The 16,480-nt window shown below is 34.1% G+C and overlaps 1 protein-coding gene across 4 annotated transcripts in view; it reads left to right on the top strand.

Moving 5' to 3' along the window:
• Positions 1-16,480, top strand: part of usp28 (ubiquitin specific peptidase 28) — a 38,824-nt gene that overhangs the window by 5,905 nt on the left and 16,439 nt on the right. For all 4 annotated transcript variants that reach the window (XM_073935314.1, XM_021469077.3, XM_021469076.3 and 1 more), the window contains 11 exons: positions 3,705-3,791; positions 3,942-4,079; positions 4,291-4,361; positions 6,542-6,618; positions 6,705-6,853; positions 6,962-7,089; positions 8,983-9,078; positions 9,159-9,311; positions 9,420-9,634; positions 14,476-14,546; positions 14,637-14,865. In XM_073935314.1, the coding sequence (XP_073791415.1) occupies positions 3,705-3,791; positions 3,942-4,079; positions 4,291-4,361; positions 6,542-6,618; positions 6,705-6,853; positions 6,962-7,089; positions 8,983-9,078; positions 9,159-9,311; positions 9,420-9,634; positions 14,476-14,546; positions 14,637-14,865 (1,414 nt within the window). The remainder of the gene's footprint in view (positions 1-3,704; positions 3,792-3,941; positions 4,080-4,290; positions 4,362-6,541; positions 6,619-6,704; positions 6,854-6,961; positions 7,090-8,982; positions 9,079-9,158; positions 9,312-9,419; positions 9,635-14,475; positions 14,547-14,636; positions 14,866-16,480) is intronic.

The raw sequence follows: 16,480 nt of genomic DNA, 5'->3' as shown, positions 1-16,480 counted from the left end.
CAGAATAAAAATAACATTCAGTATGACATATACCAAATAATATTGTCAGACATATTCAGACAAAGACTCATTTGGTGATATATGAAAGATTCTAGACTTTACTACAACTAAGGCTGACCAAAGTGCTTTACACAAGTAAAAACAACTTACACAGCACAACTAAAATGCAGACAATGCAAAACAATACAATAAATATTAATGAAATACAACAAACATTAAAACAGTGTCAGTACTATGCATTAAAAGCCAATTTAAACAAGTGGGTCTTAAGCTTGGCTTTAAAAAGTGGCAGGTCAGGGATTGTACGAAGCTTAGTAGGAAGAGTATTCCAAAGTTTAGGACCTGCCACTGCAAAAGAGCGATCACCCCACTGCTTGTTTCTTGACTTCAAGCAGAAGTTGGCCAGCTGGTCACAAAGCTCTGGTGGGTTTGTGAATGTGCAAAATTCCGCATAAATAAGTATTAGCAAGACCATTGACGGCATTAATAACAAACATCAAATCAAATGTTTAAAATCAATTCTAAACTTAACAGGGAGAGAATAGTGGTGAAGTATAAAGAATTCAAAATACAATAAATACATTTTTGGGGGCTGCACAAGCTGCAAACGATGAAGACACGACTGCTTGACTCCAACATAGGAGTATTACAGTAGTCCAAACGCGATCTAACAAAAGCATGGATGCCCTTCTCAAGATCAGCCTTGCTCAGGAAGGGCTTGACTTTAGAGAGAAGGCGAAGCTGAAAACATAACATAAGGATCATAATGCAGCCCCCCAAAAAATATATTTATTGTATTTTTAAATCTTTGGACTTCACCACTATTCCTTACATCATTAGTTTTTGCCTATTTCTCAGCAAAAAAAAAAAAGAAAAAGTGTTGTTTATTATTTATTTGTATTCACTTCATTATAATCACTTATTCTTTTATATATTTTACAAAGAACAGCTTAGAACATTAATGAAATGTAATATTGAGTGCAATACTTTCATTACATAGAATAATTCTAACAGGTTTTTATAAATACTAAAGCAAAAGCACTGCTATCTAACCTGTTACTATATAATTTGGCTATAATGTTCAAATTGAATCGGTGGTGCTGCTAATGACTGGAGAATAGAGAAGATCAGGTTGAGCGTCTGTTTTCTTTCTTTCTTTCATTTCCTGACTGCAGAAGCTTGTCTGAGCAGTAATTTTATTATATCCATTCCAGGCTGAATTTAGCAAGGCTTCTCAGATGTCTGTGTTGAAATAGAAGCCTCCGCTGATATTGATAGATGTCTGAGCTAATTAAATAGAGCGTTGTTTTGATGATAAATAGAGGCCTGAACTTATGGAGTGAGTTTATGGGTCATAGATACTGGAAGCAACAATCTTTTGTTTTTAATGCATAGTGAAGTGTAAGGATGTCATTTGAAAACCCAAGTCTAAGCATCCCTTCTACAAATAATCCACCGGATAGTTCACAAGCTATAATGGTTTTCTTTGTTAATACATTTAGAGCATAGCTTAACTTTTTTGATCACCAGACACTGTGGCTAGTAGATTTCCAACATTACTAGCCACTCGCCATTTTCACCAGCCACACTTCTTTGTTGGGAAATATATTTTATATGCATAAATTTGACTTTGACATGCTAAGATGACTTGATTGTATCAGCTTGCTTAGTGTGCATGAGCAAATGGGTTGTCGCAATGCAATTTGTTTTTATTTCACATTAATTTTTCACCTCAAAATTAAAGATTTAACAAATTTATCTTTAAATAAGTATTTCTTAGCCACAATTTTTTAATGTGTCAAAACAAGGAAAATATAGCGTTATAGGTGCACTTTTTAATTCAACAAAACTTTTCTTAAAAAAAACATACAATTTATAAAAGAAGTATTGTTATGTATCTAAAATATGCACAGTAATCGGTCCTGGATAAAAGTCCCAGATCAGTAGTTAACTACACATAAACGGGGAGTAATCTCCCATTAAAGCAATGTTATTGTAAAAATATAATTAAACTATTTTAACAAAAAAAACTAAGTAAAAGAAAGCAGGTGAAACATACCGTGTGTGATAATGAAATGATGATTACATGCACACAGTTAATATAGGCCTGTTAATTAAAGAATAATTAAAATGAAAGCAGAAACAAAAGAATATGTGGTTTTTTTTTTTTTTTAATCTTGAGCTCTCAAAAGCAGCAGAACTGGGGGTGCACAATCATTGCTCTTTGTCCAGTCTATTTCAAAGGAAACAGATCGCACTAGTTGCGCGTCCTCTAGGCAAGGGATTCGCGCAAGTAAACGGGAGCGCGCGCGCTTTTTAACAGTCACGCGCATCATCACCCATGCGTGCGAGTGATCATCCTCTCGTTCGGTATTTACCTTCTTTTTTGCTGTTTTGCTCTTTTGAACATAGTTATTTTTGTCAGTCGTGCTGCTTCTCGATTCTAAGATCACATTTGCACGAATATCGGGCCATGCTTATTGTCGAACCCTGCTTTTAAGAAAACTACAATTTAAAAATGATTTTTTTTGTTAATGATGTTTTTTGTGTTAATGTCAAGCCCTGATTTAGAGCATATTTAGAGCAGGCATGAATAACATTCGCGAGAGAAATTTAAGATCTCAAAAAGCGTACACAACAGCCTCTGGGGGGTTCACCACAACATTTATGAAAAAACGTAGTATATGGCACTCTCCAGAAATGTATATAGAGGTACATTTGCAGAATGAGCCTCATTTATTTAAATGAGTTTAAATAAATGTTGTACACTTTTCAATTGATCAAGGAATATTAAATAAAAAGTATAATTCTTTATCAAAATTATAAAGCACCACTGTTTGCAACGTAATAAAATACACATAAAGTGTATTTTTCACCTCCAGCTATAGCTGTTATCAGTACTGAATTGGACATGCATATACTCAAAAAGTTTATTTATTCATTCATTCATTTTCTTTTCGGCTTAGTCCCTTTTTTAATCCAGGGTCGCCACAGCGAAATGAACCGCCAACTTATCCAGCACATGTTTTACGCAGCGGATGCCCTCACAGCTGCAACTCATCTCTGGGAAACATCTATACACACTCATTCACACATACACTACAGCCAATAGTTTATTTTATACATTTGCATGTTTTTGGACTGTATGAGAAACTGGAGCCATGCCAACATGGGGAGAACATGCAAACTCTACAGGGAAATGCTAACTGACTTAGCTGGGACTTGAACCAGCGATGTTCTTGCTGTGAGGCGACAATGCTAACCACTAAGCCAATGTGTCGCCCCAACATTGTAGTTCTATTTCTATTTTAGACAAGGTTTCTATTTCTCCAACGCCACAGCAGAACAACAGAATATACTACTTTGAAAAGATCACCTCGGTACTGATTATGTGTTTTATTCAGCATTAAATGTTATGTGACTTTAAATACTGTTTTAAGTGACATTTATTGCCATACTACTGAAAGCAGCAGCAGATTGTGCACCTTAGAGCTTTAAAATAAAATAAAATAAATATCTGACAGAAAATGAAAGCCAGGAATGATTCATCAGCCACTCGAAAGCCTAATGTTAAAGAAGTTTAATATGTATTACTTGGATTTGCATTTCATTATAAGTTATTACTTTTTAAATTTGTAAATGGTAAGTATTGCATACTTTTGTGAGTTTAATCTTTAACTAAAACTAAATTCTCTTGTTTGCAGTCTCTGTTCCACCTACCAGTCTTTCGTAGGCTGGTCCTCAACTACTGTCTGTCTGAGCGTGTGCTGGAGAAATGCAAGAGTCATTCAGTGAGTAATGCTGAATTTTGTTGGTATATTTATTACATGTTCAGTTAAAAAAACACACACATTCACTACCAGCCTGTCTTGATGTTAGTTTTGAAATATTCATGAAAATGTGAGTTACTCCACTGTGAGCTGATTATATTTGTGTTGCAGGAGAAAAGAAACATTGCCTTTATGCAAGAGTTGCGATGTTTGTTTGCTCTGATGGTCGGCTCGAACCGCAGGTTTGTCGACCCGTCTGCAGCAGTGGAGCTTCTCAGGGACGCGTTCAGAACCAGCGAAGCACAACAGGTACATCATTTGAATAATCTCATTCGCAGCTGTTCTGTCAGGGGCCACATTTAAAATGAAACAGTTGCAAATGATGTGCTAATTTAAGGTATCTTCAAATGTTTGCCTCTCGCAGCGGTTTATAAAGCTGAACATAAAAGCTGCTTCTTCTAGATAGGCGCCGTGCTGTATTCTTGGAAAACGGTGTTTATTTTAAGCTTGCTTATTCTAGGATGTCAGTGAATTCACACACAAGTTGCTTGACTGGCTGGAGGACGCCTTCCAGCTGGCTGCTAATGGAACGTAAGTTCATAAATCATAAATAATAATAGTCAGTTGCAGTGAGCTTGACTACATCTTGATGCTTGAGAGGATTTGTTAAACCCAGGCATTATACAAACATTTTCCTTACACACATTGACCTCATTGTTTAAGTTAAAAACAAATAAGTATAATAATAGGTCATATAAAAATCTATAAATATATACAGTTGAAGTCAGAATTATTAGCCTCCCTGAATTATTAGCCCCCCCTGTTTTTCCCCCAATTTCTGTTTAATGAAGAGAAGATTTTTAACACTTTAACACAATTCTAAACATAACAGTTTTAATAACTCATTTCTAATAACTGATTTATTTTATCTTTGCCATGATGACAGTAAATAATATTTTACTAGATATTTTTAAGACACTTTTATTCAGCTTAAAGTGACATTTAAAGGCTTATCTAGGTTCATTAGGTTAACTAGGCAGGTTAGGGTAATTAGGCAAGTTATTGAATATTTATGGTTTGTTCTCTAGATTATCGGGAAAAATATATAGCTTAAAGGGGCTAATATTATTGACCTTAAAATTATTTAAAAAAATAAATAAAACTGCTTTTATTCTAGTCAAAATAAAACAAATAAGACTTTCTCTAGAAGAAAAAATATTATCAGACATACTGTGAAAATTTCCTTGCTCTGTTAAACATTATTCGGGAAATATTAAAAAAGAAAAATGAATTCAAAGGGCGCTAATAATTCTGACTTTAACTGTATGTGTGTGTGTTTACTATATGTGACTCTTGAAAATGAAACATTATGTTGAATGAGTATAATTTCATACATATATTGTAAGGGTCAAAATTATTGGTTAAACTTTAATTTGGGTCACAGTTCACTGTATTAACAAACCAACACTGATGGATTCATAAACTACTAATTAGCTGTTTATTAATATTTAGTAAAGTAGAAGTTGGGTTTAGGTTTTGGGTAAGATTAGGAATGATGAATAAGCTCATACTTTATAATAGGCAGGTAATAAGCCAGTAGTAAATAGCAAGAATTGTGACCTAAACTGAAATATTGTCAAATTATTGATTGTTCTTTTATGCCAAAAATTATTAGGATTTTAAATGAAAAAGATCATGTTTCAGGAGGATATTTTTGTGAATTTCCTTATCTGTATTGCTAATTGCTTAGTTGTGAAATAAATGGGAAGGTAAAAAACTTAATATTAATTTAAAAAATAACACAAATATGACTGGCTTTGTGGTTTAGGGTAACATATTATATTATATTATATTATATTATATTATATTATATTATATTATATTATATTATATTATATTATATTATTTTAATTTATTTTAATTTATTTTATTTTATATCATTTATGTTATTTTAATTTATATTACAATAATTTTTATTGGTTGCGGCTGGAAGGGCATCCGCTGCGTAAAAACCTGCTGGATAAGTTGGCGGTTCATTTCGCTGTGGCGACCCCGGATTAATAAAGGGACTAAGCCGACAAGAAAATGAATGAATAATTTATATTATATTATATTATATTATATTATATTATATTATATTATATTATATTATATTATATTATATTATATTATATTATATTATATTATATTATATGTTTCATAATATCTATATGTTTTTTTTATTCAAAATCAATTAAAACTGCATTTGTAATATCTGGCAAGTTGCCCAAATATAATTTATTAAGACAGTAGTGTTAACACAGATCATTAAATTAACATACTAAATTGTTAGTCCCAATTATACTTCCATTAGTATCTACAACGTCATGTAAACATTATATATTAAACATATATAAATAATCATAATTCATATTTATTTGTATTTTAGGGCATTGCATCATGCTACAAAATGATTTTGAAAAGCATTTTAAAAACAGTGGGACTAGGATAAAGCTTTTTAATGGTTTGTTTAAAATCATTTTATTGCCATCTAACATGCATCATCTGCTTGCAACATTAAGAAAATGTGTTTGTTACCCCGAGGCAACATCTTGCTGTAGAGTGTTAATTAATAAATGGTAATGAGTGCAGCATTTGTTAAAGAATCATGAATAATTACCCTATGGTATATTTGGTTGCTAATGTACTTGCCAGGATTTTTTTTTCTTTTTTTTTTTTTTTTTTTTTTTGTTTGGTCTCTGAAAATAAAACATGGCAGCGGTTATTTTCAGTAACCCAGAGGATAAACAAAACAACCCCATGGTCCAGCTGTTTTATGGCACATTTGTGGCTGAGAGGCTTCATGAAGGTAAGAGAATGACATTTCTTCTGTAATTATTCTGTATTTATCACCCTCATTATCGACGATATTTACATGCATGCAATTGTGTGCAGGAGAGATTGTGTCCAACATCGAGCAATTCGGACAATACCCTCTCCAAGTGAACGGCTTCAATAATTTAGATGAATGTTTGGAGGGGGCAATGGTTGAGGGAGAGATTGAGTCTCTTCATTCAGATCAGACACTCTCCTCCGGCCAAGAGGTCAGTTTTACCTCGTGCTACAGTTGTATGGACGTCGTGGGTTTATTTATTAATGTGAAGTATGCACATGCTGCTATTATGGATTCAGGTTTGTGTCTTTGTTCACAGAGGTGGTTCTCCAAGCTGCCGCCAGTGTTGACCTTTGAACTGTCCAGATTTGAGTTCAATCAGTCTTTGGGGCGACCCGAAAAAATACACAAAAAACTGGAGTTTCCCCAAGTGATCTACATGGACAGGTTATAAAAACAAATCTTGTTGACAGTGTCAATTGTTCAGTGTTCATTACTACAGCTTCTTTGTTTGTTTGTTTGTTTGTTTATCTTTTTATATAGAAATGGATTTATGTACTTTAAGTCATGGTTAACATTGTCCAACATCATTACTATTGATTTATTTATTTTCATATTTATTATTATGAATGTCCCTGTTTATCTGGTTTTAGATTGATGTTTGTTTGTTTGTTTGTTTGTTTGTTTGTTTGTTTGTTTGTTTGTTTGTTTTATTTTATTGACTGATTTATTTTATTTTAATTTATTATCTTATTTATTGATTTATTTAATTTAATTTGTTTTCTTATTTATTCATTTAATTAATTTAATTTATTTATTTATTTGCTTGTTTATCTTTAGTAGCAGACTTTATTTATTTATTTTATTTATCAATTTATTTATTTATTTGCCCATTTTTTCATTTATTTGCAAATTTACCTTTAGTTGCAAACTTATTTATTTATTTTATTTTATTTACCTTTTGTAACAAACTCATTTATATAATTTGTTTTATTTTATTTACCTTAAGTAACATACTTATCTATTTTATATATTTTATTTACCTTTAGTAGCAGATTTATTATTTATTTATTTATTTATTTGCTTATTTGCCTTTAGTTGCAGACTTAGTTATTTAATTATTTTATTTGTTTTATTTTATTTACCTCTAGTAACAGACTTATTTATTTATTTATTTACGTGCCTATTTATTTATTTGATTTTATTTACCTTTAGTATTAAACTTATTAATTTTATTTATTTTATTTACCTTTAGTAGCAGACTTATTTATTTATTTATTTATTTGTTTGTTTGTTTGTTTGTTTGTGTACCTTTAGTAGCACATTATTTATTTATTTATTTGCTAGTTTACCTTTAAGAGCAGACTTATTTTTTTCAGATTTTTTTTATTTATTTATTTGCTTGTTTAGTAGCAGACTTATTTATTTATTTATTTATTTATTTATTTATTTATTTATTTATTTATGTGTTGCTTGTTTAAATTGTCAAAAATCATGGACTACACGTTTCTTTTCTTCTTTTATTTCGTATTTTTTTCTTTCTATCTTTTTTCTTTACTAATTTGTTTTGTTAGTCTCTTTTCTCTGTTATATTGTCTCAGTAGATTAATAAATTGATCTGTTTTGGAGTATTGCTTACTCAATTCTACAATTATAATACTTGATTGACTGAGACGTTTTATTATGTAGATATTTGTTTTATATAGTCTATTTACATATAGTCTGTCTTCTTTTATTTATCTGTTTACCCTTTCTCTCTCTCTAAAAAAAGCACTCATACTCTAGTGCTGAATTATCTAAGGACAAACAAGTTACTTTGTATAACTAGCATTTTGTTGAATAGCTGAATACTTCCTCAGTTGTAAGTCGCTTTGGACAAAAGCATCTGCTAAATGACTAAATGTAAATGTAATTATGTCTGTTTATTTATTTTGAAAGGGATAGTTCACCCATAACCGAATATTCTACTGTCATTTACTCACTTTTTACTTGTTCCAAATCTGTTAGATTGTCTCTCCTCTGTTAAACAGAGAAGAATGTATATAATATATAAGAAGATATTTTGAAGAAAGCTAGAAAACTGTAACCATTTACTTCCATTATATATGGTTTTCTTACGGAAGTCAATGATTATTTTCTATGGGATTTTCAGCTTTCTTGAATATATTTTATTTAATTTAGTTAAATTCAGAGTTCAGCAGAAGAGAGTACTTCAAAAAGGTTTGGAACCACCATATTTAGGTAAGTAAATAGTGAGTAAATTGTCATTTTTGAGTGAACTATCCCTTTGAGAGCATATAGTTCAGTGGTAAATAGCAATTCTTTACATTTTGTACACAGATACCTTCACAAAAATGTCAATCAGACTCACGGCAGGAGAGGAGAGGTCAAGAGACTCAAGGACCAGTTAACACTTCTACAGCAGAAGCTTGAGGGGTATGTTTATTCCCTGCAACATCTTGAGTAATCTATAAATATTGCTCTTCCTGGTTTAAAATATAACTTTCTTTTTAAAGATATAAAAACTACGGCTCAGGGCCAGCCAAATACCCTCTGGCAGACATGTTGCAGTATGTCCTAGAGTTTGCCACCACAAAACCCACAAATCCAGGTTCACCAGTACCTACAAACCCTCCCATAAGCACAGATCCCAGCTCAGGTGACAGCAGGCAAGACCCACTTTCCTCAGCTCTCCTTCATCCGTGGATAAACTGTGCCCATTGTTTGTTTTCTCCTCTGTGTTTGTCCGCCTCTAAATGTTTAATTTCTTGTTGTAGTCAAACAGAAGCAGATGATGCCGGCTCGTCAGATGGTTCGGGCTGCCCGCCGACAGCGACGCAGAGAACGCCCATCCACAAGCCTTTTACTCAGTGCAGACCCCCTATGGAGGTGCCAGTGCAGCCGGCGCCACACAGCGTGAGCGAGGAGGAGCTGCACTTCATCAGGAGCTGCTTACAGCGCTGGAGAGCTGAAGTGGAGAACACTATAAGTGGTACATCCCTCACTGAGTCAAGGATGCTTTTCTTACTATTACGCTTCCATTACCTTGTTTTGAAGTGAATATATATACAGTTGAAGTCAAAATTATTAGCCATCCTGTGATTTTTCTTGTCTTTTTTTTAGTATTTCCCAAATTATGTTTAAAGAGCCCATATTATACATGAAATAGGGTCATATCCTGGTTGTAAGGGTCTCCAACAACAGTCTAATATGCATGCAAGGTCAAAAAACACTTTCATGGTCTTATAATCTGCATTTATTTTTACCTAATTATCCCAGCGACTCCTGTATGAATCGTCCAGTGATTCATTTGTTCCCAAACCCCTCCTTAGCGCGGAGCTAATCTGCGCTGATTGGACCGATGACAGTCTGTCGCGATTGGTCGACTGCCTTCAGTCAGAGAGGGAAATGGCCAATAGCTAATCAGCAATTTAAAAAGTAATCACAGTTCATACACGCTCGATAGTGCAGACGTGGATTTTAGCTGCCACACTATGGCGAGTGGATAGTGCCACGGATAACCGAACGAAGGAGACAGTCGTGTACTGGCCATACCACACACACACAAAAACACACACACACCTCCGGATGACAACGCTCCCGCTTCCGCCCGCACCCGCCAGGTTTTAGCCTGAGAACCCGCTCCGTTTTCTGCCCGCCGCGCCCGGTCCCGCTAGAGCGGAGAACACAACCAAAAATCACCCAGTATACAGTCCAGACAGCCAAGCTGTCGTTCGTTCGTTCGCTCGCTCTCTCTCTCTCTCTCTCTCTCATACGCGCGCGTGCGCACTAACACACACACAAGCACCACGCAGACTCTCTCTTTCTAATTCGCATAGCAATATCCGTGATATTGCTAGACAGCCCGCTCCCGTCCCAAATTAAACCCGTTACCGACCGCTCCCGCGATTTATTCGGAAATTTATTCCCGCGGCTGTCCCCGCGCCAGATTTCTGCGGCGCGGGAATAAATTTCCGAATAAATCGCGGGAGCAGAACTCTAGCACGGAGCTCCATAAACAAACAGCACGCGTCGCGTTTTTAACGTGACTTTGCACGCGATAAGATAAAATATCCAGTTAACCTGATACAGTACACGCGGTTACAAGTAACAAATCACAACTAAATACATTTGCAAGCTAGAGTCAACGAGGCAACAACTTTAACCGCACGTACTTACACTTGAGAAATGGAAGAAACCCATCCTGATGTCCATCAGTAAGTTACTGATCCTTCCTTTAACAAACGCAGATGAAGTATTCTTTGTAGCATGTAGCTTCCAGAAGTTTCCAGTAGTTTCCAACTGCTTGGCTATAATGCTGAGGTTTCATCTTTGGGTAGAGACTCAATATATCCATCTGCAATGTGACTTCAATCGACCGGCATGTTTGTGTGCGTGTGTTTGTGGGTGTGCGTGTGTTTGTGGGTGTGTGTGTGTCTGGGTTACTGCGTCAGAGGGCGGGGCCTCAGGTTTGAAATCTCCCGGGTTTGCGCGTGCACGTGAAAAACTTTGTTTCGTTCGTACGTCATGGCGAAACACCTAATGAGTCGGTATCAAGGCGACTCGTTTGAAGCACTATGAATCGACTCTTTTATAGATGAATCAACAGTTTTAAACACTGTATTCTTACAGATTTAAGCCTTAGCTGGATACTTCACTTCACTTAGAGCTGTGTTACACACTACATGGAGGGGAATTTTCAAAAACCCATAATATGGGCTCTTTAACAGAGTGCAGGATTTTTCACTGTATTTCCTTAAATATTTTTTGCTTCTTAATAGGTCTATTTCCCAGAGATGGGTTGCAGCTTGAAGGGCATTCGCTGTGTAAAAACGTGCTGGAAAAGTTGCCGGTTCATTCCACTGTGATGACTCCAGATTAATAAAGGGAATAAGCCGAAAAGAAAGTAAATGATTGTATGAATAATAAAGTCTGATTTGTTTTATTTTGGCTAGAATAAAAACTATTTTTATTCAAAAAATTTTAAACATTTTAAGGTCAACATTATTAGCCCTCTTAAGCAATATATTTTAGATTGACTACAAAACAAACCACTGTTTATTTATTGAATTTATCATTATTTAATTATGTAATGACTTGTCTAATTACCCTAAATTGAGTTGAAGGTTGATTCTGACTTCAAGACATGTTTGAGTTGACTCAACGTTAACCCAATTCTTTCACTTGACTCAAAAATAACCTAAACTTTAATACCTTATAAGTTGTAAAAGTTGCTGTAGTTAACCTAATTAACCTAGTCAAGCCTTTAACCTGTTAGCCAGCATTCACTTTTGAGGATTTGCACCTACCTAACTTTAAATAGGAACAGTTCTTGACCCCAGTATGCTACAAACACAAATTAGGTATAGGCTTTACTGTGCTGAAAGTGGAAGTTTCATGCTCAAAAATATAAGTTGTACATTATGAAGTCATGAGAAAAAATGTCACTTTTAACTGAATACTAGCATCTTTAAAAATATGCTGTACTGTTTTTATGGCAGAGATAAAATAAATAATTCATTACAAATTAGTTAGGAACACTATTATGTTTAGAAACGTGTTTTAAAAAAAAACTTCTTTTGTTAAACAGAAATTTTTAAAAAATTACAGTGGGGCTAATAATTCTGACTTCAACTGTATGATAAATTCTAGAGACCTGCCTCCTTGCTAGAAGTTCGTGACGGCATAATTATGAATATGGCAATTTGCGTACTATATACTATGCAACAAGCGTTATGTCAAATGAGTCATACCTTTACCTTTTACCTTTAGTTATTTAGCAGACATTTTATTCAAAGTGACTTACTGTACTTTAAGGAAGGTTTATTATTAACACTTTACAGTATTGTTTTAGCATTTGAAATGTTTCCAAACGGCTCCTAAAATCAAATAGGTCACACTTTACATGAAGGTTTTATTAGATAATGTATTTATGAACTAATAATGAACAAAATTCAACAGCACATTTTAGTGCAACCGTTATAGTTTAACATTTACTGCATTATTAAAATCCCAGTTCATGCCTGTCAACTGTGATTAAACAATGAACAATTAACAAGGATGGATAAATACCTTAAGAAAGTATTGTTCATTGTTTGTTAATAATTACATTAGCAAACATTCACAAATAAATCTGTAATGTAAAGTTTTACCATAGAACAAAATATATTGAAAATTTTTTTAAACAGTTACTTTGTATCAATATTACTTTTTTCTGTACTTTTAATACTAAATGTGGTACACAAATTCCTTAACCTAAATGGTGAATGATAGTGTATATAGTATGCAACTAAATTAACACACTTTACGGTTAAAATTCATTAAATTACAGTTTATTACTGTTGATAATTTGCATTTAAACTGTGAAAAACCGAGAAGAAAAATATTTGACATTATTAACCTCATTTTCATCTTTATATGATTACTATCTTCAATAGTACTAAAAACTATTTGACTAAATTTGTGTCCCTATTTTTACAGGAATAATCTGTAAATATTAACATAAATTTACGTGTTACTCTCTGAAAATAAAGAACAATTCCTTTAAAAAACATTTAAAAAAATTAAGGTATACCAAAATACAAGCAATAACTGTAAATTTTGTATTACAGAAAATATCTGTAAACAAGCAGGTATTTCACTGTATAATGAAAAAAACTGTAAAATTCTGTAAAAAATACAGACAATTACCTGTAAAATAAAGTTTATTTTTTACAGTGTACAGTGTAAAACAGATTTTACGGGGAAACTGTCTTGTACATAAATGACTGAACTGTTTTACACACACATACCATAATTTAGTTATATATCATTTAACTGTTTAACATAAACATTTAAAACAATCCAGTTACCCATTCATTCATTCATTTACTTTTCAGCTTAGTCCCTTTATTAATCTGGGGTCGCCACAGCGGAATGAACCTCCAACTTATCCAGCACATGTTTTACGCAGTGGATGCCCTTCCAGCTGCAACCCATCTCTGGGAAACATCCACACACTCATTCACACTTATACACTACGGATAATTTAGCCTATTCTATTCCCCTATACCGCATGTCTTTGGGCTGTGGAGGAGCACCTGGAGAACATAAAACTCCACACAGAAACGCCAACTGACCCAACTGAGGCTCGAAACAGCGACTTTCTTGCTGTGAGGAGACAGCACTGCCTACTGCGCCACCACGTCACCTGTCTTTTATCTGTAACTGTAATCATGCTATTTGTACTTTAATGGCCCATCTGACACACTTTTATCCACGAACAGTCGTATACAAATCATCGCATAGAAATTAAACATCAGATCCACTATTTTGTTCAAACTAATTTGATGTGCAATGACAAAAGATATGCACTCGTGCTTCCTGAACTCCATTTCAAAGGACACCAATGGTCAAATGGAACATACCTAGTGTTACAAAAAATGATTAGGTTTTTTAGCATTATTAGGCATTGTTACCCAAATCAGTTTGTGTTATCTGATTTTTAGCAGTTGTTACTGGGGCATAATACACTAAAGAATTAACAACTGACCAATCAGAATCAAGTAAGTTCCAGAGAGATATGTATATTTGTGTTTCCATTATATTGTGTCGCCTGTATTGACATCGGTTGTCAGTCAAATCTCCCATGCATTTTGCATTCTTGTTGCTAGCCAGAAGACATCAAGGTCAGCCCACTAGGATCTAAATCCGAGCTATAATGTGCATTTTAACTTTTTTTCAGTTCTGAAGGCCATCGTTATTCACAAGCGGTTATCCTAATGCGTTAGTGACTGTATCAGGATCCAGGCCTCAGGCGCAGTGTATTGATCTGTGTTTCCTCTCTGTGTGCAGAGCTGAAAGCCAGCATTGACAAGGTCAGCCAGGCCCTGGAGGGCATGTACTCAGATAACAGTCTGTGTCAGGTAAAGTCTATATCCTCAACACTCGCTGCTACTTTTATATTGACTGAGCCGTTTCAAGAAATTTGCATGAATCTTATTTGATGCTCCCAGGTGCCCTATAGACTACACGCCGTGCTCGTTCACGAAGGACAGGCCTCCGCTGGACATTACTGGGCCTATATTTATGATCACGCTCAAAGACGCTGGCTGAAGTATAATGATGTGTTGGTGGCGGAGTCGACCTGGGAAGAGCTGGTTCGAGACTCGTACGGTGGCATGACCAACGCTAGCGCCTACTGCCTCATGTACATCAATGACAATCTGCCATACCTCATAGCAGGTACTTTCCTCTTCTGCCTCTCACATTTCACAGCTGGGCTCAGATTTTGCTGAAGGAGACAGGCAGATCACACGTTTGATTTAAGGCTCTGGTGTTAGATCTGATTTCTTTCATAAATTAATGTTGATAGCTTTGTTGGCACACAGTGTTTGTCAAGCTGTGAGCATCAAAAACTGTTTCTGGTGGTTTTTGTTTTCATTAGTTGCTTTTATACGCTATAAAAAATACCGGGTTCCACACAATTCCTTCATGTTGTCCTAACACAATTAGATTAAGTTAACGTAGCTGTTAGTTTTTTTATTTTTATTTTTTTTATTTAAGTGGATTGAACGTAAAACAATGAAGTTGTCTCCAAAAAAACCAAGAACTGTTTTGACTCAGCTCATTTTATATACAGTTAAAGTCAGAATTTGCATTCTGGACCAACAATCCCCAACCCCAGGCAGATTATTGTATATCGATGGTTTGTTCTGTAGACTATCAAAAATTTATATAGCTTAAAGGGGCTAATAATATTAACCTTAAAATGATTTTTAAAAATTCAACACTGCTTTTATTCCAGGCAAAATAAAACAAATAAGAATTTCTCCTAAAGAAAAAATATTGTCAGTCATACTGTGAAAATTTCTTTGCTCTGTTAAACATCATTTGGGAAATATTTAAAAAAGAATTTAAAGGGGGGCTAATAATTTTGACTTCAATTAGCAAAACAAATTGAGTTTATTTTGACCTATGAACTATGATCAGTTACTAGGAATAATTATATGATGCATTTCTTATTTACATTCACTATGCATTTACAATATGTCTAACACTAATATTTGGTAGTGTTTTTGTTGTTTTTGACTGTAAGTGCCTTAGTACAGTATTACTACACTACTGTATTAATACTGTACTTACACTCTAATAGGGGTTAGCTGACATGTAGTTGCAAAGTTATTTATAGTCAACTAAATATCTAAAAGGGACAAACAAAAACAGTCTGTTTCTGGGTTCCCTTAAAATATGTTCTCACGTTTTCTTCAAATTGATTTTTAATTATTGATTGACTAGTTATAAATGTTTAAAGAAAGACAGACCTACTTTTAGTTTAGCTTTTGGTTAATTAATTCTTTGAATATACTTTTGCTCAAGCTATTATTATTTACATGCATTATTTGAAATAAAAAATGATCATGTTTAATAGTGGATTTTTCAAAAATAGTATTATTTTTAATAAACTTAAAATGTACTATATTTGGCATCACAGTGGCAGAGTGGGTAACACAATTGCCACACAGCAAGAAGGTTGCTGGTTAGAGCCTCTGCTGGGTCAGTTGGCATTTCTGTGTGGAGTTTGCATGTTCTCCCTGTGTTCGCGTGAGTTTCCTCCAGGTGCTCCGTTTTCCCCCACAAGTCTAAAGACATATGGTTTCGGTGAATTGGGAAAGCTAAATTGTCCATAGTGTATGTGTGTAAATGTGTATGGATGTTTCTCAGTGATGGGTCATTGGTGTCATTGGTGATCATAAAATGCAAGTCAACTTATACAGGTACTTTGGGAGTCAAAAAAACAAATACAAGTAAAAGAAAATTTTTATCAATGGATCCTGAAGCTACACTGAGGTCTTATTAA

The sequence above is a fragment of the Danio rerio genome, chromosome 21, assembly GCF_049306965.1.
Source record: "Danio rerio strain Tuebingen ecotype United States chromosome 21, GRCz12tu, whole genome shotgun sequence".
Taxonomy (NCBI): domain Eukaryota; kingdom Metazoa; phylum Chordata; class Actinopteri; order Cypriniformes; family Danionidae; genus Danio; species Danio rerio.
Note: the sequence above shows the minus strand (reverse complement) of the source record. Positions and strands in the feature narration are given on the sequence as shown.